The 26958-nt window shown below is 37.3% G+C and overlaps 1 protein-coding gene across 7 annotated transcripts in view; it reads right to left on the reverse strand.

The window, feature by feature from the left end:
• Positions 1-26958, reverse strand: part of MYLK (myosin light chain kinase) — a 210112-nt gene that overhangs the window by 44056 nt on the left and 139098 nt on the right. For all 7 annotated transcript variants that reach the window (XM_083841334.1, XM_083841331.1, XM_083841332.1 and 4 more), the window contains 5 exons: positions 19997-20113; positions 18036-18125; positions 5116-5166; positions 3308-3435; positions 172-325 (listed from right to left, as the gene is read on the reverse strand). In XM_083841334.1, coding sequence (XP_083697460.1) covers positions 172-325; positions 3308-3435; positions 5116-5166; positions 18036-18125; positions 19997-20113 — 540 coding nt within the window. The remainder of the gene's footprint in view (positions 1-171; positions 326-3307; positions 3436-5115; positions 5167-18035; positions 18126-19996; positions 20114-26958) is intronic.

A 26958-nucleotide genomic window follows, 5' to 3' on the forward strand; every position in this document is an offset into this window, starting at 1 on the left:
GGTTATTACAATGCCGCTATACAGTCCAGATAATTTTAGAGTTGTTTTTTTCAGTCTTCTTAACTTATCTGACAATTTCATTTAATTTTGCATATCATCATATATATTATAAAGTGAATGTAGATTGTTGTCTAGCATAAGTATATATCTAAATTATTATTATGGACTCACCAACAACTGTAAGGTTGACTTGCGCTTGTCTGCTGCCAAGTTTGTTCTCTACAACTAGTGTGTAACATCCACAGTGTTCCTGCTTCGTTGATGATATTGTTAGCTTGCTGCTGTTTTCGGCATTCTCAATTTTGATATATTCATTTTCTTGAATCTGTCAAGATGAAAAGGAAAAAAAAGATCTTATGGGAGAAATTTCTGTACCTCTATACATGAAAGCACTTAAATTACAACACAAGGTTAGCATAATGATAGTCATCTGCAGATAACTCTATCACAACAGTGAGTTATGTGCAGCTGATAAAGAGTGTAATCAACATGAGACATCTAGAAATGCAGTGGAACATTACAATTGCTCCAGTCCTGCAAGAGAAACGAGGATCCTTGTTTCTGGTGGGACTCCACTAAGGAACAGGATCTCCACTTTCTATGACCCCTTTGACAAGCTTAAAGTGTACACTGTCTAGTTGGCAAAAGAACAAAATTTGGTCTCACATAACTAACTCACAGTGACCACAGTGTCACAAGGGTTTAGCTCTAAATACCCTAATTCATTTGCCATTCCTTTCAGAAACTGAATGTGCAAGTCATCCATAGCTATGACTTTTACCCTCTTGTCTCAACCAGCCTTATTCTGTACTTCCATATAAATCAGGGTAACAGTTTCATTGTTTTGAGCAATTGAAGTTGTTGTTGCCTGAAATGGAGATGTAATGGTACAGCTGTGCAGAGAGAAGTACAAACAGCAGATTTAGCGTTCTTAAGGCATTTTTATTTTCTGGAGAGCCCAAACTTAAAATCGCAGCTGAACACCATAGGCATATTATGAACTAGTTTTTAATTGAAACTAAGCTGTCATAGCATAAATGGCCAAGGAGACTTAGATTTTAATCGGTATTAACTTGAGACATGAAAGATTATTTTAAAACCTCATAATGCTACATCGCAATTATAGAAGTTGTACTCTGTGTTCTTATGAAACAGACAACAATGTCAATGCCCTCGTTCCTCCCACCACTTCCTTTTTAGATATGAGACTCTTCCAACTCATTCTCAGAATTTCATTAAAAATGAAGGCTATTTAGTTTGGCTTATCTTGTCACATATATTCAGAGAATAAGAAATTACAAGGCTAAGATCAGGGAATCTAGATTCTATTCAATCACTAGATTGCAATCATGTACAACTGTATGGCTCATAACTTGGTGACATTCCCTTTCTTCCAGCAAAAGATAGTTGTCCAGAATATACCTGATGGAGGCTACAGTTGCTCTCTTGTACCTGAGGAAATGTGAGGAAGGACATATAGAGGATGAATCCCTCCTGCTCACTGCTGTGTACAGTGGAAGGGCTGAAATTGGAATTCAACGCTCACTGGCTTTGCTCAGGTAATTACAACAAATAGTCCACAGGAAAGTTATAAGAATACTTGGGTACTTTTCACTGTTAGGACTGGGAATGGAACAGAGTTGAAATCAACCACATGTATAGAGGAGGAAGAAATTCAGGGTAAAAACAAGGTGGGATGAAGTATAAGTGAAAAAGAAAGCAAAATAATTGTGCAGCACAGTAATAGTAATTGGCTATTACTATTGTCTATTATAATGCAGCACATAGTAATTGGTTTCCCATTTAATTCAATGAGTGAAAGACTGCTACCCTCACTTATCCTGCTACAGTGTTTATTAACCTTCCTGAGGCTTCATCTTTTCTTCCATCATCTACCATTCACCTGCCATCCTGACCCATCTAAAAAAATTATCCTCCATCTGATTTTACAATTTTGCAAGCCTTTAGATTGTCTCACAGTAAATAATTAAAAAAGAAATAATAAAGATGGTTACTTTTACCATCCTTTTACAAATGAAAAAAACTGTTGAACCAGAGATCTGATAGGGGTAGTATTAGGTGCTGGTCTCAGTTTGCACTTTCATTTTGTATGTAAAAATCTTGAAATTTACACAAATAGGATTGTTGTATTCATTGATGAACTCAGAAACCTGCACATACCAGCAACTCACTTTTGAAGGGTACATTTTATCCATGCGCCAAGACAGATCTCAGCCAAATGGGGAACTCAGTGTCACTTCTGAGGCCTATATTTGTGGAAATGAGTAGACTGCTTTTTAATTCCAGTCTCTAAATTAAAGAATTTTACGGAAATTTGAGAGTTCAGGGAAATGAAAACAAAAACACTCTTTCCCCTAAAATTGGTTATTTAGGCTTAGCAAAGAAGGAAGCTGGAATACCCTTTGGACTGGCAAACTGTTTAGAACTTTTTCAATTAAATGCTGACCAATCTGGATTTAGAATATAAACTTCCTTGTAGAAGGAGTTGTTTTTATTTATGTTCTATAGAGTGCATAACAAATTCAGAATGAAATAAACACAATAGCAGCTACAGTACATATTTACATTTGCTCTGTCTTAACACGGCACTTCATCTTCCAACTTGTACTTGCATATTGGATTGTTTGGTTTAAAGTGTTTTAATTACTCATTAAAGAAACTCTTTTTATAAGCTGCCTTTATGGACATATGCAATACAATACAAGGAAAGTAATTCAAGTAGAAAGAACTTTAAATCCAGGGAATAAGGGCAGCATGGTTGCTGATATGCCTTGCAGTGTGACCTTTGTGTTTTAAGATATTTCATTCAAGTTTTCTACATGGCATTTTGCCCCTCTGACATAGCTTTAGAACTAGCATCAATGAAGAAGAGATTGTTTCTAAAGGACAGAAACATTTCCTGTGAAAAATATCTTTCAGATACTACATCCTTTGCATCAACTATATTTAATTACATGGTCTAAGGCTTTTCTCAAAGGAACAGTCATTACTTTTAGGGGAGAGAACACACAGCAATGGGTTTAAACTGTAGCAAGAAAGATTTAGGTTTGGCATTAGGAAAAGAATTTCTAACGTTATGGATATTTATGCGCTGCAATAGGTTGTCAATGGAGGCTGTGAAATCTCCATCACTGTAATGTTTTCAGCAGAGGTGAAGAAAACATATGACAGGAATGACATAGATACTGCCAGTCCCTGGAGAAAGGAGATTGACAAGATGGGTTGTTGGAGTTCTTGTCCAGCTATATTTTTTATGATTGTTAAAACAGAACAGAAAAGAATTTACCTGCTTACGGAACTTCATCCAGGTGCAAGTTATGGGTGCTGTTCCTACCACCTTGGCAAACAATTCCACTGATTCACCAGCACGGACTTTTCTGTCTTCTGGGAACTGAGTAATCTGAGGAGGAGTAGCTGACCAAAATTAAAAAAAAAATTAAAAAAAAATAAAATCCCTTTATGTAACTAGACTTTCTATTTTTCTTAAAATTCAAAACACATACTTGTTTTGGTTCAACAGTTTCAGAGCACCATTTGAAATACAGACTGGCACTTATCTGTTGCTTGCAATGAAACAACACTGTGGACATTTTTAATTCCACTGTAGTGTAGCAGTAACAATCTACATATCAGAAGCTGCTCATACAAGACCAAGGTACAGAAATCTGAAGGTGGAAACTGTCAAAACCTACCATCAATTCCAAACAGTTTACAAAATGTTTTGCTGTAGGATTCTTCTTCACTTTGTATTTTTGAAGGGCCCCAGCTAACTTCATCTCAATTTGCACATGATGAAAGGGTCTGCAAACCTGCTCCCTAATGTCGTCAATAGCATTCATAAAATCTAAAATTCAACAGCTGCCTTTGAATATTCTTTCTAGAGTGCCCAGGTGAGCATCATGTGGGACATCTATTATAGAGGTAAGGAAGGAAATCAACTTTTTCTTCATCATATTCAATTCTCCTATGAGCAATGTCACATCCTTCTGTTTGTGTATTGCAGTCTTTTCAGTCTTGCAGTCCCATTCTTATTCCTCCATGTTGGAAACAGGTATTTCTCCTCCTCTTCCTTCTCATCATCTGGGTATGGTTAGATGGCAGAACCTCTCTTTTTCAATTAGTGCCATTTCCTGCCTCTCAATTGTGATGCTGAGTGTGACAGACCCCTGGCAACTGCTAGGGACAGATGCCAGAAATATCACATTCTTGACAACTCCAGGGTTAAACCTTTTCAGTTGCTTTACAGGAGCAGCACGGTAAAAAAATATTTTTGGGTGAGGGACGGCAGATATGAAGATATTTTGACAGAAGTATTAAAAGGGAGTCCCTAACACTAGAATGACTTCGTTGCCAAATGTAACATTCCCGTCCAAAGCACAGAGCTACTGGGCATGAAAACAGTGCTTTTATTTTCTTTTCAATGTCAGTAAAACAAAGTGGTTTGTTTTCCTTAGAAAAGCTTTTTTGTTGTTGTTGTTGCTTTGTTTTGTTTTGAAAGTATCTGAAAGAAATTAGGCTGAGGCACACATCTGCCAGAGAAAAGAGCTTGAATAGTCAAAAAGCCTGTCAAAGTTTTAGGACACTGAAAGCAGTTTCTTACAAAGGAACATTCTGGATAGCTTTAAATATAGCTTTTCCTAGGAGAATGCAAACACACAAACAAGTCACCATAATGCCAGTTAAGAGGAAACGTATGGCTTATCAACTTCTTTGTGGTACCTGCTCATGCAGATGTGGCATTCTGTGATACATATTAAAACCCTTCTCACTGAAGGCTAAACTGTGTTGTGGATACAAAAATGGGCAAGAGTTACAATACTGACATGCTATAGGATCTTGCTATAATTTATTTGATAATTACTTTTTTGCATGCTCATAATTGAAGTTTTAGCCACGTGTAACCTTATGAACAAGTTTGAAAACTGGACTCAGCTTTCCATTTTTGTCCTCACAGAACCTCATACTTGCCATTTAATAACACATGCATGATAAATTCAGTAGGTAAACGGCTGTACTTAGAAATGCATTGCCTGTTGTATAAAACAGTATTGGTTTATTATTTATTCCAAGTAAGTGATACATGAAAATGATTACCTGCTTTTGGAGGAGTCTTTGGAGCTGGTTTCTTCTTCACTGTTGCTTCACCTAATAAAAAAATAAAAATCAAGTTAAGTCAAAGGTGAGTTTTGGAAGGTAGCATATAAACTGCTTACATTCATAGTGATTCTTTGTTGGCACTTGGAAATCTATGATGTTCTTGCAGCATAAAAAACTCAAGAATTAAAAACACTTTCAAAAAACACTTCTGATATGTTGAATGATCCTCAGAATTTTCACTGTTGAAATGGTAACTTTTAAAAGAGTCAAACAAATCTGCTGCCCATATCCCATAGTCTGTCATACTCCATTCCTCATAGCAGTTTCACAAGATAAAAACACAAGGCCAAGATCAAACTCATATTGAATATCTGCTCAAACTTCAAGCATAATCAATGCTGAATGAGCTCATTTAAAACTAAAACAGGGAACACCACATACTAATCATGCCATTTGTGAGCTAGTAAAGAAACAGACACATACAGGCAGTAAATACTCGTATCACTCCTCTGCCACATCTTCTTCCCTAGGCAGGGACAACTTTTTCAAGTATTCGCAAAAGAAAGGGTCATGGCATCCAAAAGTATGGCCCAGTATTTGACATCTGGGCACCTATATATCAGGAAGACAATGTTCTACAAAATTGTGAATGGTAAGTACAAAATGGTTGAGAAGACAGGTATGTAGAAAATGACCATTCACTATTTCTTGGAAAAAAGACCTAGGGGCTATCCAATTAAAGTACCAGGGAACAGTTCTGAAAGAAACAAAAGAAGTGTTTTTAAATGTAACATGCGTAAGTTAGGTTCACAGACAATGTTTTGCAGGTCAGAAACATAGAAAGGTTCAAAAGGACAGATTATAGGAGTTATGTCTAGTGGTGGCCATTAAATGTAACAGTCTGGATGCTTTTAAACCACTGAATTCCAGAAGTGGAAGAAATAATTCCTTTTAAAGCACTCTCTTTTTATCTGCTATCCTAAGCATCCTTGTCAGAGGATGGCCTCTGCTCTAAAGGACATTTCTTATTTTCTTGTGCTCAACTAGGCAGCATGATTGAGTAGCCTGGCTATTGAGATATTGATGCCTGCAATGGAGGTAATATCTGCTAAGTGATTTTGAATATTTGGCAGCATCTACATAGGTGCCTAGCGGTAGCCATAACAGTGTCAAAAGGTTTGAATTATTTGGATCATTGTTTAAAATACTTCAAAGTCAGAAGACAATGAGGAACTAAAACCAAACCAAAACAGGGATACCAAAACCCCCACCAAAGCAATAAAGAGTGAATTTTATTTTAACTTCCGTTGCTACTTGCAAACTACAAGTTGTGCATGATACTCAGGTAACATATCATCTGATGCCCTGTGGAGCCATAAGAAATGAACCCATCATGGGGCTCTAGTGTCACAGACAGTTGTGAAGACTTGGATTTTAGTTTTAGAGTTGCTAGAAATAACAACTGATGTGCTATAGGTTGTTAAAAAACCAAATGCTTTAATAAGTAGTGGTTTAGCTGTCAACACTAGTGTCTACCCAGTACATTCTGGGGAATATTTCACTATGCTTTGAATATAGAAGTTGTTGTCACCTTCTTATAAAATATTCCATTTCATAGTGATTTTCTTTCAAGGTATGCTTAGCTTTCATATGCTCTGTCTTTATTGATTTTGTTGGAACCAGAAATGCTAAAATGGAGGGGTAGGATATTCTTACAGTACTTATGGCTGAGTCAAAAAAGAAGACTTGGCTATCTCCCAGGGATGCCGTTCTTCACTGACTGTCAGCTCAACATAACAGTTAAAAGTTTAGATTAGTACTTCTGGGGATTTTATCCCAGTATAACTGGACCATATCTTCCTTGTGGATTTAACTCTTTTTAAATAGAGGCCTTCGAAGAGCACTATTGCTCATTGAAGGGACCCATTACTTTTTGGTCCATTAAGTGGCTGACAAGTCCCCTGGCTGCTATAGTAAATGACAGCATATATATTTCCAGCTCCTCTTTCCTGCCCAAGCTGTACGAGCAAAAGTGACAAGTGGTATTTTCAAAGCAGTTCTCCTTTTTAACATTGCATGGTCACACTTCAAGCTCATTTATTTCAGGCTGTAGTTACAGTTACGTGGTTGAAACTACTTATATATCAGGTGCCACTTGGAAGGGCTGGAGAATCTAGCCCATCATCAACTGTTAAACATCCCCATTAATGCAAGTAATCCATTAATTATGCATTATATGCATAATCCATGGAAACTCAGTTATGTGATTTAATAACATGCAAATATTTTTTCATGTGCTGCTGACTTCAGATTCTCTTCTCTAAACAGAGGATGGAATAGTTGCTTGGTATATCCTTAGAATTATAATGGCTTTTAATACTAGTTAAAGCAACGTCATGAATTCAGCTATTTTCATATTCCATTAAGCTTGATATGAACAAAACACATCAGTGATGAGTAAAAAGTGCCATTTGTCAAATGACATCTTGGGTTGCAGACACTATTTTTATTTTTCAGAAATATCACTGGAGACAAATAAGAGGAAAACCAAATTCCTTAATCCCACAGGATTTTCACTCAGCTTTTACCTCTTGGTCTTTGCAGCATATTTGGTGCAGTATCTTAGTTAACAGGCAAGGTTCTGGTGGAGTCATCTTATTCTATGAATGTTCATATTTCACTCTGACAATTAATATCTCAAGATTTTTCTTCCACCTGGCTGACAATGTCACTCTCTGCCTTTGCACAACACATACACAGAACAGATGTCTATATACTCAGATACCACTCTCACTTTTCCCTGCTTACTATCAACTATCCAGTTCATCACAGAAGGGACCTCAATAACATAATTTGTTCATTCACAACTACAATCAGTAACATTTGATTTATCGCTTTTAAAGAACAATGCTTCTTTATAGGCAAGGACGTACAGTGAACCACTGGGTATTACTTTATCCTATAAATGGAATAAATGCATGGTGTCCCTCTTAGTCCTGGAAAAAATAAAGGCTATGTTTAAGATGGTTTAAAAGGCTCTCACCTCAATGAAGATTTCTGTAGCAACAAAGCAAATAACACAACCCCATCACCTTATTTAGCTAGGACAATACTTTTTATATGTAAATAAAACATTTTTGTTTAATCTTTCATTTTTACCCATCAGGACATTACATTAACTTAACTGAGGATATGCAGACTGTCACTGGACTTCATCAAACCATGGAGACTGCAAAGGGTTGCTGGAAGGTCTGGCTGAATATCCTGTTTTGCAGACACAAATAGCCCTGAACAGAAATGAAAGGCAGGGGCAGTATGGAAGGGAATGACATCGCTACTTCCCTGAAGCTGACTTTTTTGGCTGCTTGTGTACACTCTACTGTTCTTAGATGTTCCTTAAGAATCCCAGCTCACCTCATGCATCTTTTGAAAAGCAGCTTTTATTTCAAAAGCTGCTGGAGACATTGAAAGAATCTAATAAGATTAATCAAAGTTGACAAGGTCAAATGATTGTTTTCATTAAAATATTTAAGCCTCTTGGAAATGTTAGTGCAAGTCTGCTTCTGCTGCTTTTTTTAAAAAAGAGAGTTTGTCTCTCTTTTGATATTTACATTAAAATAGGCTGAAGCTGAAAACCAGTCTGGAAGAAAAAGGACATAATATTGCCTCCTTAAATGAATCTGCCTTCTAGAAATGATTTAATGTAAACATCACAAGGCTGGTATTTACATAACTTTATAGGCAGGTTTGCCTCTTAGACAGCTTGTGTCTGGGGGGACATACACTAAAAAAGGGAAAGATTCCATACAGGCTGATAGCTGTGGGACATTTGGTTGTGAAGTTCTTTACCCTGATGTTGAATTCATGAGAACAGATATATTCAGAAGCCTCTGTCTTTCTTTTTTGTTTCCCTTTTTTGGAATTTTACTAAAAATAGTCATAGCCCTCCCCTGAAATGGCTCTCTGCACAACTTGCTTTCATAAAGCATGAAGTAAAAGTCTGTAACAGTCTGAAAAAAAACATTAGTTCTGAAGACAGCATTTCTAACCAGTTCATAATTCCTACTTTCTTTAGGGACATGTCTAATGTTATATGCATATCTTGTATAGGGATGGATTTCAGCAGCTGCGAAACAAGCACAATATATATCTAACTGTTAAACATAAGGAGCAAGACATTTCTCTGCTTCTGCCTTCTTGTGTAATAGTCTCATTTTAGTTCAAGGTAGGAGAAGGGCCAATGTCATACTCTAATACTATAGTCACATAGGAAACCGTTTTCCAATCATGCAAAACTTTTCAAGATTTTGCCTTCTGAGAGGAGCCAAATTATTTTTTTTGAGAGTTTCCTTAAAGAGACACTGAAAAAAGAAGTTATGTCTATAATGTGTTAGATATCACAGAAACGAGAACATATATAAAGGAGACAGAAAACACAGATTCAAGTCTCTGCTCTGTCTTCTCCATCTCACATCAATGTATGTGGGATGTGACTTTAAGAGGTCTCTGTCTCCCACATGTAAATGAATCATGGTGTAATTTCATTCTGACCCTAGGGACAGACATCAGGGTCTGATAGCAAAGGTGACAGTTTTCTGTATCTTCACTACCACTTCTGATGCTAGAAAGCATAGTATGACTGAGACCTAAAAGTACGGAAGAGTAAAAAGCTTGGCCTCACAGTTAAGGCAATGACTTACTCAGTTCTAACCTTGCTTCTATCACAGGCTTCCTTGCTGTACAAAAACTTGTTACAAGTATTACTTAACACAGACAAGCTGAGATAAGAGGAAGATGATGACTAAAATTGTACTAAAAGACAATGCATCATTACTTACCAACTTATTCATACTCTAATGAACCTATGCTAATTCCTACAGAGGAAACCAACAGTAACAATGTACCACAACCAGTAACCTGAACACTTTGTCTAGGTTTGAAAGTTAAACAGTTCCACTCAATTGCTTCTCAAGATGTAAATTCCTCATTCTGTTTCCAAATAACTATTTATTATCTAAATACAATAAAATAGAGAACAACTCTGATTAAATTTGATGACATGAGGAAATTAGAAAACTAAATGCCGTACAAGACTGTCATTTCAGTTTGCGTGTTTCAGTTCAGTTTTAGTGGCTTTTATTTTTCTCATTAAAAACAACTGACATTTTGTTGCAACATCCCATATTTAGCTTCTAAATCATGCAGAGATTGTCCTCTAATTGAAAAAAATCCAGCCTCCTCCTCCATTAGGGGAAAAAAGTTCCAGGAAATATTCACTACTGCATTCCAGTCAAGAAAGAGCTAGCATATACTAGCACACTCAGAGCTTCTGCGATGCAGAATAGTACACTGAAAGTAATTTAGTATATTAAAACAGCTCAGCTGGAGGAAAAAACAATTCTTTAGCTGTTTGTCAGCACTCTCCTTGAGCAATTTCTGCAGTTAAAACAAATCTGAGTAACACAGAAGAGATCTAGTATCAAACAGAGCTTACAAACAATCAAGTCTTGTGAATTCCACTAAAAGTTTTGAAGGGAGCAAGACAACTACATTAGTTTCTTAAATATAGGTTACATTTTTGCATTTCTCATGTCCTGCAAGAACATCTAGAATTAACTGCTAAAATGCTGTGCTCAGTTGTGTATGAACAGCCTGCTACCCAGTCTGTTAGGAAAGAAAAAGACTGTCAGGCCATTTAGATATTCAGGAGCTCCAAATGATTTCAGTGGGAAAAACTAAGTGTTCTGTGCTTTTGCACATTTATTAATCCAATGGATTTAGGTCCCTTTTGGAGAAAAGAAACTCTGGTCAATGTTTCTATTACCTGCCAAAGATCTGCAATTTCTAGTCAATGACTTAACTGGGAAGTAACGGTGCATGGCATCTCTTCAGTTCAAGGCCATGGTGCAAAAGCTACACTCATTTTTCTCTGCATGAGACAGTCAATAAACATTTCTGTCTTCTTCTGTCAACATACAGCTATGTAGGGTGGACTGTATGAAAAACACATGGAAAATATTGTCCCATGCCAATATTTAACTCAGAAAATGTCAGCACGGTGTGAGCTGTAAAGTAACCTGGAAGAGATTCAAAATGCATACCTGACATTATCTAACAGTGCTGAACTGGGCATCATGGAAAAGTGACTTACACAATACATTAGTATTTCTCCATTGCTCCTCTACAGGTACTGTAACTGAATTTTCTTTTCATCAAGGGAAGCAACCAGCCGTCATAGTAACCCAAGTTAATTCTTAACATTGTCTTGTTATTTCAGCCAGTTTGGTTGGAAGGACTTGTGCCACAGTTATTCAGCCTTGGACCCTAATCCTGAAGAATGCATTCAGCACCTCTCATTGTTTAGAATTTGAAAAAAAAATCTACATCTTAATAACAGTTCACGGCAATTTTATGTACATATACTTATTGACATATTGATTTTTTTCCTTGAAAAATTTTGGTAAGAGACTTCTCAAGCACTGAAACTCATATTGTTCCAGCACACTGAGTAGAGATCTTGGTACTTCACATGCACTGGGCAGAAAACATCTTGGTTCTTCTTGCAACAGTCAGAACTTGAGCAGCATGAACCTTCTAGGAAATGAATGGGACTGAGAGAACTGGTTTAAAGAGCCTCATTGAGCCCTAAAAAGCGTCTCAGACTATGCTAGGGACCAAAGAATACAGCAGCAACAGCACAGTTGCCAGACCACAGTTGCTACACAGTACTGTCTTATTTGTACAATTAAGAGAACAACTCTGACCTGATTAGTTACTTCCTTAGCAACTCAGTTCTTCCCCTAGAAAGAGGCAAGTTTTATACTGAGGAGAAAACAACCTGACATGACAGTAAAATTTAGAAACATTTTATGTTCATCCATGTCATGTTCCATGTTATATTGATGGAATGGAAATCAACCAAAACCTCATCAAACTTAAATTTTAAATGTAACGTTTTCTTAAAATGGTGCTTGCAGATTTGGATTTCTCTGACAAGATTGTTTACTGAAGAGCGGATAACAGGACTGCGAGCTAATCACTTGGCCACTGATTCATAATTTCTTCATGGTAATTAAAACTCTTAAAATCCCCCCTCCACCCCCAAGCACACAGACACGATGGCAATGAATATGTAATATGCTAAGAAGTCCTCTTTGACGTATTTATATTTGTAACCCTGTTCCAGGGATGCCACTGTTCAGCCTGAATTCAAGTACCAATACTGTTGAGAAATCAGACCTGGTAAGATAACAATGCAGCCTTCCAGAGGATTAAATCTGGAAAGTGTCAGTGGAGACATTTTATTAACAACTGTCAGCAAAAGAATGCGTCATTACTTAACCAAAACGTATTTGACATGAAATCAAAAAGATTTATATAGTAGCTGATATAAAAGATTTATATCAGCAAGATGCCAAATATTATTAAATAATGTATCTTGGGCCCCTTTACTTGGAGGTGTGTGGAAGAAGTTCCTTCCTTTGATGTAACTTTATTCACAGAAAAGCAGAAGAACTTATGCTTGTGCCATCAAAGCATGTGCTGGAGCATTCCTCTAATGTATGTGGTTTGGGTGTTGAGAACAGTGGGTTAAACAACTGTATTACTCAAATGAGGGAATCCAGGGTATCCTGTTAGATTTTCATACCAGTGATTTTGACAGGTGATAGCTGTCACCTCTTAATATTTACTGGAAGTAGTGCTATGAATTAGCTCTCAAAAAACAGTAGGCACTTTTATCTGATGCTTAGATTTAGGAGTGTTATTTTCTAAAGCATGAAAGCCAATTCTTTTCTCAGTAGCAATGACTGGGATACAGTTTCTTCCTACTATAGTAAAGTTATGTTGCACTGTTAAGCCCTGGTGAAGTTTAGGAAATAGCCTCTAACTGTCGTAATATGCCTTTTCACAAAGCGAATCCTAAAACCAAACCAAAACAAAAACCAACCAACCAAAAAACCCCAACCACCAAAGAAACACACACTTTGGAAAAAATCTAGCTTTTAAAAAAATCATGATTTATGTAAATTTTTGGGATGTTGTTTAAAAAAAAAAAAAAAAACATTCTGTGTATGGTGTGCAAAGTAATCACAAGACCAAGCACCAAGAAAGCTGAGTTCCAGACCTGCAAGTGAATGTTCCTGCTCTTGGGCTAATTGCTCAAGCTGTGTTTTGCTGCTGTTTCAGTTCTTCAGTTTAAGAACATAAAATAGCACAAAATTTTAGGAGGTATAGAGTAGTAAAAGTTTATTTTATTTTCTTTTTTTTTTTAAATAAAAGATAATTATTTATTTATAAACCATCAAATCATTATTTACTCTTAAAAACCTCAAGCAGCACTTCTATTTTTCCAGTCTGTTGGGCGAAAAACATTTATTTAATGACCACTGAAAATTTTGCAAAGTGGTCTTGGTAATTTAAATAAGTAACTTCCTTTAAGTCTCCTTTGAAGTAACTTCTAATTTCAATGGGAAATGGGTTCCCAAATCCCTTTACATCAGATGATTTTGGAGCTCCCTAGAGAAATATTCAAGTGGTGAGGATTTTAGCTTAACACTTCTGCTGCAGGGTTATATCAAGCTAGAAAACTCTTACACTATCCACTTATTGTACTGGTGTAGCATGGAGTATGAAGTATGATAAATAATGAAAGCTTCCAATTTTCCACTGTCTCTTCTAGTCTTTTGTATCCGTGTGGAGGAAGCACGACATTTATTATTCTCAGTAGCATTTCACATTCACCTAGCATCTCACATCAGCTTTTTCAGCACATTTGTCAGCAGCATTTCACATTCATACAAGTGACAAAGCCTAAGTCAGCAAAGTCAGCGTAGAATGAACTGGTTCTGACACAAGAAAAAAAAGACATCCTTCCTCCATTCTTTCTCAGGATTGATATTGATTTCATTCAGATTCAAACCTGAATCTGTTTGTTTTTCTCAAAACCATTATTATTTATTCTATTTAGCATTTCAGAGTTGCTAAATGCAACAGACTCATAATCATTACTAAATTCTGGTGATAGAATATGAATTTTTAACAAAAAAATGCATTCAAATTTTGCTAATTTGCTAACATAAGAACAATCTTTCTGCATGTAAACACTGCAAGGATCCATTCAGAGATCTTTAAAAATATTGAACGTTACAAAGCTGTCTTCATAGATGCTTTTCTGAGAGTAACTGCTTATTCTAAATGACAGTCTAGTATGTATAGCATTTCAAAAGAGTTAATACCCCAAATTAGATTTACTATTGGATTTCTGTAGCTTAGAAAACCCAAAATTCCAATAATAAAATAACATTGTCAGAAGGAGTCAATGGACAGCAGCTATTCTCACAGTGAGAAAATTTCTACAGGTTAGAATCTACAGCTACAGATTAAACCTACAGATCTGCATCTACAGATGCTAGAAGCATTCATTCACCTTCAGAAAAAGAAATGTACTGATCTTTGCTTTCAGGAACAAAAATGAATTACTTTCTGTAAGATTCCCTGAAGGTTCCTACTAGGGCAAAAATCTTGGGATCACTTATAATTTATCTGAAGGGTGAAAAGGTTGACATAGCTGCTCACCACAAATTGACTTGTACTTTCTTACAGAAAATGAAGAATATGGAATATTTTTCCTGAGAAGTATTTCTTAAGATGACAGAGATTATATAGTTTTTATACCTCGCACAGTATATACTGTTGTGACTTAATAGAATTGAGTCCTATCAAACCAGGAAGGGTAAATAAAACAAACCATTTACACTTTGTGATGGAAAAAATGTACCCTGAATTTAAAGATATATCACTTCTGAATTCAATAAGAAATGGCATTTCTTGCTGATTTCTATGCTCAGTTAGGCTCAGAACTAAACATCAGTGTTGCTCATCATTTTATCATACCCCTTTTCACTGCCACCTTTTTGCACTAAATACTCCCAGTCTAGTTAATCTCTGCTGTGTAATTTCTTTAGTTCTCCAACATCCATTCAGAGAAGCTGGGGTGGGAGAGTTGGAACTGAATTATCTATTCAAAATACAGAATTTATTCAGTAGCATTATCAGGAATTTTTGTTCTCTACTTCTTCCATGTCTTTCCTTACGCTGTACTTGTCAGTAGGACTGCTGGTGAGTTGATGTGGCAACAAAGTCTATAAGAGGACATAGTAAAAAAAAATTATCTCCTTCTTAGATTGGGACATCTTTTTTCACAGTCACTATTTAGTAACCTTCTTTTGTAGAGAAACGGTACCATAAGGATGCAAAAATACCTGACTTGTTAAGTGCATTCTCTTTCAGGTAAGGAACTTTAAATTCTCTACTTCTGGAAGGGATTTCAGTTTATATTGAAAATATGAAGTCTACTGGATCAGTTTTGTATATTTTGCCACTGACAAATGTAATGCTCATTTCAGACAGATAAATACCCACAGCCCTCCAGAGTCTGAGACCGAGATGCTAAAAGACACCTGTGGAATCTCTGCAGCCAAATTCTTTTAATATTAAATATGCATTTTTCCAAAGTTTTCCGAAAGCTCTTCTGAAGCCCAACATTCTGTCTGGTTATCTCGATGCTTTCAGTACAACGTAAAACATGTATTAAAGACATTTTGAATAAAAAGCTTATCAGAAGTTCAAGAACTTTGAACACTGATATAACATGCCACAGAGCATTCTTAAGAAAACAAATCACCATTATTTCAACGTTTGTTTCCCAGTTATTACCGAGTACAGAATTATGAGCTTCCATTTTACTTCGTATGTCTAATTTCCACTAAAATAAACAGCAAGACAAGCAATGATTCCAGCAGGATGTGGATCAGGTCATACATACATACATGTATTTAGATTTAATTCCCACTCTCACTTTCTCCTGCGGAAGGTGCAATTGATAACACTGCTAAGAAGATGAGAGGAAACTGGGGAGAGCGCCTGATTCACCAGAGTGCCATGCTGCCATCCAGAGGGAGCTGGATGGGCTGGAGATGTGGGCTGACAAGAATCTAATAAAGTTCAAACAAGGAGAAGTGCAAAGTCCTACACTTGGAGAGGAACTACCCCCAGGCACCAACCAATTCATGGTGGGGGCCAGCCTGCTGGAAAGCAGCTTTGCAGAAAAGGACCTAGGAGTCCTGGTGGACACCAAGTTGAATATGAGTCAGCAAAGTGCCCTTGCTGCTAAGAAGACTAATGGTATTCTTGGCTGCAATAGGTAAAGTATCATCAGCAGATCAAAGCAGGTGATCCTTCTGCTATACCTGGTGTTGCGGAGTACTGTGTCCAGTTCTGGCCCCCCAGTACAAGAGAGACATGGACATACTGGAGAGGGTCCAATGCAGGGCCACCAAAATAATTAAGGGGCTGGAGCACCTCTCCTATGAGGAGAGGCTGAGGGAGTTGGGACTGTTCAGCCTGGAGAAGAGGAAGCTCAGGTGGGATCTTATCAATGTGTATAACCTTCATTCAGCCTGAAGGGAAGATGCAAAGAACATGCAGCCAGGCTCTTTTCAGTGGTGCCCAGGGACAGAAAAAGAGGCAATGAGCACAAACCAAAAAACAGCAGGTTCCCTCTGAACAACAGGACGCACTCCTTTACTATGTGGGTGACTGAGTGCTGGGGCAGGTTGCCCAGAGAGATTGTGGAGATCTCTATGGAGATCATCAAAAGCTGCTGACACATGGTCCTGGGCAACCTGCTCTAGTTGTCCTTGCCTGAGCAGGGGGCTTGGACCAGGTAATCTCTGGAGGTCCCTTCTAACCTCAACCATTCTGTGATTCTGTGAAATGCATTGAGTTTGTGTGCACAGAAAATGATATTCAAAACATTATCTTGTGGAACTTTAGATGGCTTTAAACTTTCTTTCATATCCAAGAAAAATAAAAAAAAAAAGTTTTTTCTTAATTTCTGCAATTTACAGTGTTTCAAGATGAGGTACAGAACTGGAGTATGTTGGTGTGACCCTTCCCACACTCCTAAATGACTGCTGGAAGGGAAAAGTAATGCTCAGCCAGAAATTAAGAAATAGAAACAGCTGTAGCCCAGGGCACAGGTCTACATAAGACATCAATTCCAGAAGAACAGTTATAACCTGTGGTCATCAATCAGTACAGAATCACACTGAGTCCTGTTGGAAGCAGCTGAAAATGTTCCATGCTAGAACATCAGGTTATATATATGTTTTTTTTTTTCAGACAGCTGGATTAAATATTTCAAATTTCCATTAAAACTCTGTCTTTACATCTTTTTTAGGAACTCATATGGTGGACATCTAAGATACAGAACTTTCAAAGTCCAGTTTCTGATTTAAGTAGACATTTGTATACTACGAACACTTCATTTCAAAAATAGTAGTGGTATTAGGAATTTCTAAACAGTGACATTATCATGCTTTCTTTACCATTTAAAGTTTCCTCTTAATCAAACGCATGTATGCAGAGTAGCAAACATTGGAATTTCTGGCTGATTTGTTATTTCAAGACATATTAAAAACAAGTAAAGCATTTGAGCTTGAAAAAAAGAATGTAAAATTCAACAAACCAGTCCTCACACTCATGGAAAAAAAAATCACTTAAAGAGATGTTTTAGTAAAGATACCTTACCTATCAATGGTAAGACGGTATACTGTTTACACAGGACACAACACTACTTGAGAATTTATGCCATATTTTGGAGGCAGTGAGAAATAAATATGTGTTTATGGTATCATTACAGAAAACTGAGTGGGCTAGGTCTGAACTCACAGTTTCAGATCTTACTTCTAATCCCTACAAGGCAAAAATGCATTTCACATGCCTTATGTTCAAGGGTTAAAGAAGCAGCACAAGTTTCTGAGACTACGCCTGCAAACAGAAGGGAATAACCACAGAACCCAAAGTTGTCTTTTGTTTCCAGTGAAAAGGAAGTAATTAAAATCACTGTCACTTACTACTCTCTGTTGACAGCACAGGGGGAAGTGTGGTCTTAGGCTTCTTGGTCTTCTTCTCAGTAGGCTTTGGGGTCTTTGTGGCTGAACTATCTGCAATCAAAACAAACAAAATATAAATTCTATTTAAAAAACAATAACAAAAGAGCTGTTAACATTGCTTTGCTTTGTATCTTTCTGCAAGGTTAGAGGAAATTGCTGACTTTTAGTTTTTTAAGCAACATTTTCTGCACAGACTTGCTGGAGAGTTTTGTATTCCAAAAGGAAGAGCGAGCAGAGAAGAAGAATCCCTCAGTGGAAGCAACTGCACTGAGAAACTGAGAAAGCAACTAGGAAAGACGTGCCATCAAAGCTGATGGGCTTACTTTGATTAAATAAAGTGCAATTTGCATAAAGCTGCTTTTGACATGGCAGGGAGAGTGAAGTAAAGGCATCTTTGAAGCATCATTTCGTCCAAAATAGTATCTTTCATGTGTTTCTTCTATTCTTTTGTCTATGTGACATACACAGAGATGAAGACATGTTGAAAAGTAGCATTTCTTCTGTATGTTTAAGTCTTTCCAAGAAAATACTACACATTAGTTCATTTCCTAAAAAGGATGGTAGAAGAGACACCATAGGACTAAAGTTTGATATAAATATTGTATTATTCTCATGATTGCACAGCCCAAATCCAGCAACAACTCAGCACTGTGGACTCCACCAGCATCTGAGAGTCAATACATGCTCTCTTCAATGTGTATCCCATAGGATATAGACAAATAACTAGGAGATGCTATCTTTTTTTTTTTTTTTTTTTCAGCAAGGTTATCTCAGGTAGAGCATTTCATTTAACACAAATTCTAATTAGTGTTATCTTTTAGACTGCTTGATTCCAATATTTCTCTTTGGAAAAAGAGATTCCAGTTCTGGGTTATGGTCACAGCACTACCTGTATCAATTTATGTCTTTCTACTATTCAGCTTTCAGATTATTTTATGCAAGAGATAACTGTTTAAAAAATTAGTTACTGGAAAAAAGATAGAATAAACATTATGGAACCACCCATTTCAGTCACCTGTCTCCAGGTACCAGAGCATGAAACTTGGTTACTCTAAAATTTATTGGTGGAAGACAGAACCACCTAGCAAACAATTAAGGGCAGAACTCTGTGTTAGGTCTGAGCTCAGACACTTAAGATTCTATATATTTGTCCCTGATCTACTTTGACAACTGAAGTCAAATATTTATCGCAGGTAGTTAGAGTCCAAAGGGACAAAAGGAATATAATTAAATTTAAGATTACTTCTTGAGTCTAAAAATCATCATCTGGGATGCTGACAGCAGATTGAACGATAGGAAAACAATTTGAGTTGTTTTAGATCACAATTCAGATTTAAAAATATCAGCCATCCCCTCTGCTAGTCATGGATATGGGATATACAATGGCATCCCTCAGCTAGCAAATTATCCATTTTCTAAGACTATGGCATACAAGGGCAGTTGAGCTACTAATTTGTTTGTATCACCTCCCTTTCACTAGGAAAAACAAAGGACCGGATGTCACTGAATACAAAGAATTGAGAAGTTCTAGACAGACAAACATGCCATACATAGCAGACCTGAGACAGACTGGTAGCCAGCCTCCCACACGGAATTCTTACACACTTTTAAAGAATGTATATAGCTCAGAAGGAAATCCTCATGGATTCAATTTACTGCTCTAAAATCCTTTAGAAAAGTAGTAGGCAGCAGGAGCATGTAGATTGTTCTACAAAGCAGCGAGAGTCCTTGGCTCTGTACTGTCTCTCTGCTCATGCTCCTTTATGGTACCCTCTGAATTATTGTACGGACCAAAAAGCGCAGGAGGGAAGTGGGCAGAGTTACTTTTTGTGTAAGTGGTTCATAAAGGCTGGCTTGGGAGAGAAAGGGAGGGAAGGAGGAAGTTCTAAGGATGATTTTCCTGTATGCAGTAAAGTACTTACCTTCCACCATCACTTTGCAAGCACATTCAGCTTTTCCTGCTGCATTCTCTGCTATGCATTTGTATTCGCCTCCATCTTCAGGCATGACCTTCTCAATGGTAAGTGAACACAGTGTCCCTAATGCAAAGGAGAGACCAAATGAACATCATGTTGCAGTTCACTAAAAGCTCAGTGCTGCTAAGAAACAGAATGCATGAAATAATCCAATCCTTTACTACAGTTGATCTTCACTGCCAGAAAAAAACGGATGTTTTGACCTTAAAAATTCAGCAGTGGAATTGGAACCTTATTAATGCTGAAATAAAAACAAATGGAGAATAGATATGTTGAATCATATCACTGTTCCCCATGATTCTCAAAGCTGTCCCTGCAGTGCTCAAGTGGTTAATGGATAGGGGCAGAGAAAATGAAAAGCAGAATCTCTGCTACTGTTCTTTGTCTTGTAGCAGGGAAAAGAAGTCCTCACTTCGATGTTTTTTTCTCAAAAGCACTAGTAATGCAGGACTATAAATAAGAGAACTTCTATAAACTGACCATCTATAAGATTTGATTCAGCCTTATCTCTAGCTCTCCCATGGGCATCTATGAAAGTAAAACTCCAGCTTACTGCCCAAGTTTAAAAATGGCACTGAGAGCCATTTTCTTTCTGCTTGAATTTCTCAAAGAATGAGTGACTAATATTATAATGTTAAGAAGTCCAACATCTAATTGGCAATCAAATTTGTCACTGCAACAAATTCCCCATTCCATTTCAAACAAAAAAACCAAATCTGACTTTAATGGGTTTGCAGAAACAGGATGCGACATAAGTTCTGTAGTTACCAAGGGAAGCTTGGTATGACCCAAGGGAAATACATTTCCTCTTAAAAAATAAAACTCTGTGAACCAAAACAGAAGTTGTTCCCACTGGTTGGGGGACAAGGAAGAACTGTGGTTCACCTAATTCCTTACATTCACTTGCATTGCTTGGAACAAAGCACTTTGCTTCTCAGGGAAAACCCCACTTAAAGCACTCCAGACTTTCCCTTCCAAATATCCCTCATTAAGAGAGGGTAAAGTGTGGTCTTGCTTTCTTCCTTCCTCACTGGAAAGCCTGGTCTGTACTCTAAACACAACCTGAGCCATTGTTGTTATCTTGCCCAGAATGCCTCGACCCTCCAGTTATTTCCGCCACAGGAATATCTTCCCTTCCCTTCTTCCTCCATTTACCTTTCTCAATCTCTCCTAATTAACGGCAAGAGCAGACAGATGATCTTTCTTAAATCTTTTCCCTGTGTCTTGAGACACAAAGAAATTCTCTTGCCATTTTCCATCTTTTTTTCTATGTTACCTGGGAGCTGCCTTCTACATTCCAGAGTGCCTGATCCCAGGCTCACCATCAAATATATCACTTGTGATGTGGGAGATGGCATGGTCACACTGACACTAATCCTTGGAAAGGAGCTGATTCACTGTGCTGTCAGAAGAACTTTGGGAGTTTAATGGCTCCTCTTGGAGACCAGATCTCAGTTCTGATAGGGTAACTATACTTTTGGCATTCAGATTTTCTCTCATTGCAAAACTGGTTGTTATAGTTCAAGGCAAATCTTTAAAAAAACCACACTCAGACAGTTCTCAACAAATTTGCTTTGTCAGACACACATGGGTTAGAAAGAATTGAATGTTTCTGTTGTCCTCATTCTCCACAAAATCAAGAAGCTCTAAATAGTGCTAATTTTCCCCTGAGAAATGACATAAAAACTCTCTCAGAAGAGGAGCACTGACCCCTCACTCAGATGGGCTGTGCTCAGTCACCCACAGGGTGAAGAGAAAAGCCATGTGCCTTCCCTGAGTCAACTCATCTTCATGAGTCAGGCTGAGCCAAAAATGTCACGAGCTGCAGCCCTGTTCCAAATGGAAGAGGGACATTAGCAAAGTATTCTTGCAGGCATCCAGCAAATATAAATTCAGGTGTCTCTGCTGTTTAGAGAAAATTGGAGGGTAAACAAAAGATAACTTACGGTGTAAGAATTTGTGTAAATCTATACAATGTGCTTAGAAAAGATCACACCTTAGAACCTAAAAATGCCGCTGCCAAAGAACATAGACTATGGAACAACGACACATAACTAAGAGGAAGATTTCTGGCCATCTTACTTCAGGGAAGGAGCCTGGCTTGTAAGCATAACTGAATCTTTAAGGGACTAGAACAAAGCAGCATGTACTTTAGTTTCTGCTGGAGGTTTCTACCTGCTCAAAAGCCCTTCCTTGCCTGTACGTTAATGAGCTCACTGAAGACTCGTGTGACATAGGACCATGCCTCACTATTCATGCTGTTGCATTGCTGACCATACAGCATCCTGCAGCAGCATAAATTAATGCCTTATGAGACACACTTCCTTATGCAGCAAACACAAACAGAAACATCCCACCTTAACAAGAAGACCTTCCCCAAAGTTAGACTAAAATCTAGAAACTAATCCTAGCAAATCTCATGATGGTCTTCTACTTGCCACGTGAGTTCAATGGTCTGTTAGCTGTGATTTTATAATCCAGCATTGGCCAAGCCATGTGGCAGGGTCTGACTGAAGCTGCATTTGGCTTATTCCACCGGAAACAGAATCCTCATGAGTGGAGAACGAAGGAAACATGATTTTTCAAGGTTTAACCTTTATCTCCTGACTTCAAGAACCCTGCAGCAATAACCTGTATCCTATTTCCCTTCACTCCTTCATAATCCCCAGCAGCTACACCAGCACAGCACGTACAAAGGACATAGGGTTTGCTGGGCTTGTGGCTACCACCAGATGTGATGGTAGTATTCTGCCCTCAGTGGAGGAGTGAAGGGGAAATGAGATAATTTGAGTCATTCTCCTTTATTTAGCCACTACTATTTATGAAACCGTGGACTACTAGAACTTAGTGTGAAATTGACCCATGGTTCACAAAAGCATTTGCCGGGCTGGGTCAGGGGGACAAGGGGACACTGACAGCATGGTTGTAGAAACCTCTTTTCTTGCAAAACCAGGATAAAAAGACAGCAACAAGAAAACAAACAAACAAACAAAAATAACAAAAAGCACAAAACCAAAAACCAGGCAAAACTCGACAAGATTTAATAAGGACAGGAAAGTCCCCAGAATGTCTATGTTCTGTGAGCTAGAGCTCCAGCTGATTCCTGGGGCTGGAGGGCCAAATGTCTTTCAATGAAGTATTTGGTATTTCCTCTGCAAAAACGCTTTGTGACCTGAAATGAGCTTATTTTTCTCATAAATGTAAGAAAACCCAGACTGGTTACTCCAGTTGGAAATCTGAATCATGGCACTTTGCAAATCCCAATCAACTGAAAGAATTTGCAGTTAACTTCCTCCTTTTCTCCTCTTTTTCTTTTAGGAACCAACCCACTGTCAATCTTTAAAACACTGCCATGAAGTGCAGGGTTAGAGTAAACATTAATAGTTGGATCTTCCAGTTAGCAGAATGGTGCAGCTCTAGAAAAGACCTTAGCAGCCACAGAAGCTGACAGTTTACTGGGGGCTCTGGTTTAGAGACATAAAGCCTTTCCCTTGCATTTTGAGCTATTAAAGGATTTTCTGACTTACTCAGAAATAGTACAAACCAGTTTAAAATATCTCTAGGCTTCTGCATTCTTTCCATGATACTCTGCAGAAAGTGAACTTCAGATATAAAACAAATACACAAACCAACAAAAAACAGCTCCTGCATCTTATTCCCTGCTCTGGCATCTAGCTGGATTAACTCCTGACTCCTGTCTGTGATGCAAAGTGAAGTTACTATGTCTTTCTCGTTTATATCCCGTCGGACAAAGAGGTAATATGGAGTATTTAGCAGTATTAACAAATACTAGGTCATGAGAAGTTGTGCCTAGGAGTCATAATAAATTTGTTGAAGAACTCTTTGGCCCACTGGTGTTAATTTTCTAATGAATCTCAAATTGTGCAGGAAAGTGCAAATATGTGCTAATGTCCCAGTCATGTTTTAAAATGGCAAGTGGCTTGACCTGGAAACTACTGACTACCATTAGGATGACAACAGCCAAAGTAGTGAAAAACTCACAGGAGTTTCAGAGAAGAAAAAGAGTCAAATTTAATTATTGTTAATTGATAGAGTTGTAAGGAAAGCAACATGAGAAACCTATTTTCATCCTTTATGAGATTACACATTTAACTGTGAAATGTACCTGTACATAGGTAATTTGAAATATTTTTATCTCACATTTCTGCTTGTAGTGAACGCTGTATTAATATATTAATGACGTTCACAGTAGGCAGAGTTAGAGCTGCCAAAATAAGGATCTCAGGAAACAGCTGACAATAGGAAGTCGTCACTTGGTATGTTTCTGGTGGACTTCCTCTGTGATCAGACAAGGACCACAGCTATTCAATATCTTAATCTGTGATATAGAAGTATTCACAAATTAAATGTTGATAAGCTTACAGATGATCAAAAAACTATTGGAAAGGGAAAAGAGGAGAAAGATATAGAAAACAAGGCAGTTCACGTAAACAGTCTCATTTACTTTTTTATCTGAGTCCTATTCACTAAAAGAAAATGGGGCTTATTGGAATGACAAATAACATAGCCATGGCTGGGAAGGGATGCTCTACTGCCATTAGATTTAAAGGTTTAACACGGAAGTAATAAACATGAGCTCCACTGTTATGAGGTAGAAAGAGAACCAATGACCTCCAGCAAGCACAGCAGTAGGATCTCCATCTCACTGATACTGATGCTGAGATACAGTGCTGCTGGCTGTTTTCTAAACCAGATAACAAACCAACAAGCAGCAACTGAAGAGGAGTATTAAAAAGACAAAGAAAAACCCACCCCAAAAAAAAAACAAAAAAACAAAAAAAAAACAAAACCCAAACCTCCAAGGCCTAGATAAAGTGCACTATAGAGAGAAAACTATAAGAGCTTGACTTGTCAAGTCTTAAAAATAAGAGAATTAGGAGAGCTGTCTTGATTACAGAATGAAAGCCATTATATCAAGTACAAACAGGCTCTTTAGCTTAGCGAAGGAAGGAAACTAATATATGGAAGCAGAAACCAGATCCAGTCAAGTAAGAAATAAGATATTTCCTTGTTTCTCGATTTAAAAGCAAAGTACTAATATGAATAATTAGCCATTGCAATAAATTAACAGAGATGATAGCAAATTCATCTCTTTCATTGTATTTAAATATACACTACATACTTAGACTACAGGAAACTTCAGACAAAAATGACAGTACAGAGGGAAATTTTGTGGCATTTGACAAACATGGAGTTGTGTCAGAACTGATGCTCAGACGGTTGCCCTAGACTTAAGCTTTATGAAGAAACTTTTAAAGCTGCAGGTTCCAGCTACTTTCAGCAGTACACAGAATTGTGTTAATAACACACCAAACTCTTGCTAAAAGTTAATTAAAAAAAATAAATCAAAAAAGACATGGCAGATTCTAGTTAGAATGACATAAACATGAATAATTGATAGGAAGACAGGAGTAATATTAAGTCACAAGAAAGTTGTTAAGGCATTACTGCTAACAGGATTACCAACTCTTCAGGCTGCCAAGACACAGAAAAAAAATATTTGTGTCTTACACAAAGCAATACAAACTGGGCATTTTCTAACCTACATTGTTGCTGCCATTCAAGGCTGTATTAAGTAGTTCCTCCTCAATCTATATAGTCACACGGTACTAAATCTAGCCCAAGAAAGCATAACAAGGTGGTTTAACAAAATGGCAAATTTGCCAATTTGTACTTATATTCATCGTTCATCTCAGTTCTCCAGTCTAGCAAGAATGCCAGCTTCCAAATACCTTTCACTGGTGTCTTCTAGAATAGTTTTTGTAACCATGCAAAAATTTTCTATCTGTTTTTTTCTATCCAAGAGTGAGTTACATTAGGACACTAGCACAGGCCAGTACTCTGCCAAGTACTATACAAATCTAAAACAAAATGGTTCCTGCTCCACAGAGTTCACCGTGTGAGGAAGTTTGTTCTACTCAGTCCTTATATGTCTAACTCCACTGTAATGTCTGCTACAGCCTTCTTAAAACCTTTTTCTTTTCAAAAAAAAGCCCCCCATAACTTCAAACAAAAGAGCATTCTCTCATATTGAAAACAATTGCCTCTTAACCACACGCCATCTAACCTGCCCATATATACGCATGAAGCTTTAATTGAGTATGCTCCTTTGTGTTTGTTTCACAATTTATTTTGAGATTTCACAGGCAAAAAAGAAAAACACAAACAAACAAACAAACAAACAAACACATTAGTGCCTTCCCCCACAAACAGGATAAACAACTCTGACAAGTGTTTAAAAGAAGAAAAATAAAATCAAACCCTTACTAAAATCCTACCAGTTGTAAAAGAAAAATGGTGTAAGAGCTCACTTTGTCATAAAAATGATACTCTAAGCAACAAATCACTCATGCCAATCAACCTACAGAATACGATGTGGGGAATTATTAAAAGAAATGGGGAAACAAGTACCAATGTTCATGATTTGGAAGGGAAATAAATCAGTACTAATAATTGAAATGGAAAATGTAAGAAATGAGATTGTTCTTAGACATGTTGTGAATGTAACTTTCAGTATAATGCTGCCTATATTCTGACTTCTAATTGCTAATTTAAATTTTATCCAAGAATATTGAGTACATTGCAAACCCTAGATTAAGTACTACATAAATACCACATTGCGTGCCTGAATATGAAAGTCTTTTTTGGAGCAGGATGTATTTTTTCATTCCCTGAAGACCTTAAAAGTCAATGACTATTCCAACTGGTGTTTTAATTTGTGCTTCTGATGGCAAAGATTTGGGGCTAACATCCCCCTTTCTCTTGTCCTATAATGGATAACCTGCTTTGGACAGTCAATGCAGTGTCAGCCTTTTCAAACACAGAGGAGACATGAATAGAAGTTGTTTTTAAGAGGTAAAGGGCCTTAGGATCAGTTAGGAAAAATA

The sequence above is a fragment of the Anser anser genome (assembly GCF_964211835.1).
Source record: "Anser anser genome assembly, chromosome: 6".
Classification (NCBI taxonomy): domain Eukaryota; kingdom Metazoa; phylum Chordata; class Aves; order Anseriformes; family Anatidae; genus Anser; species Anser anser.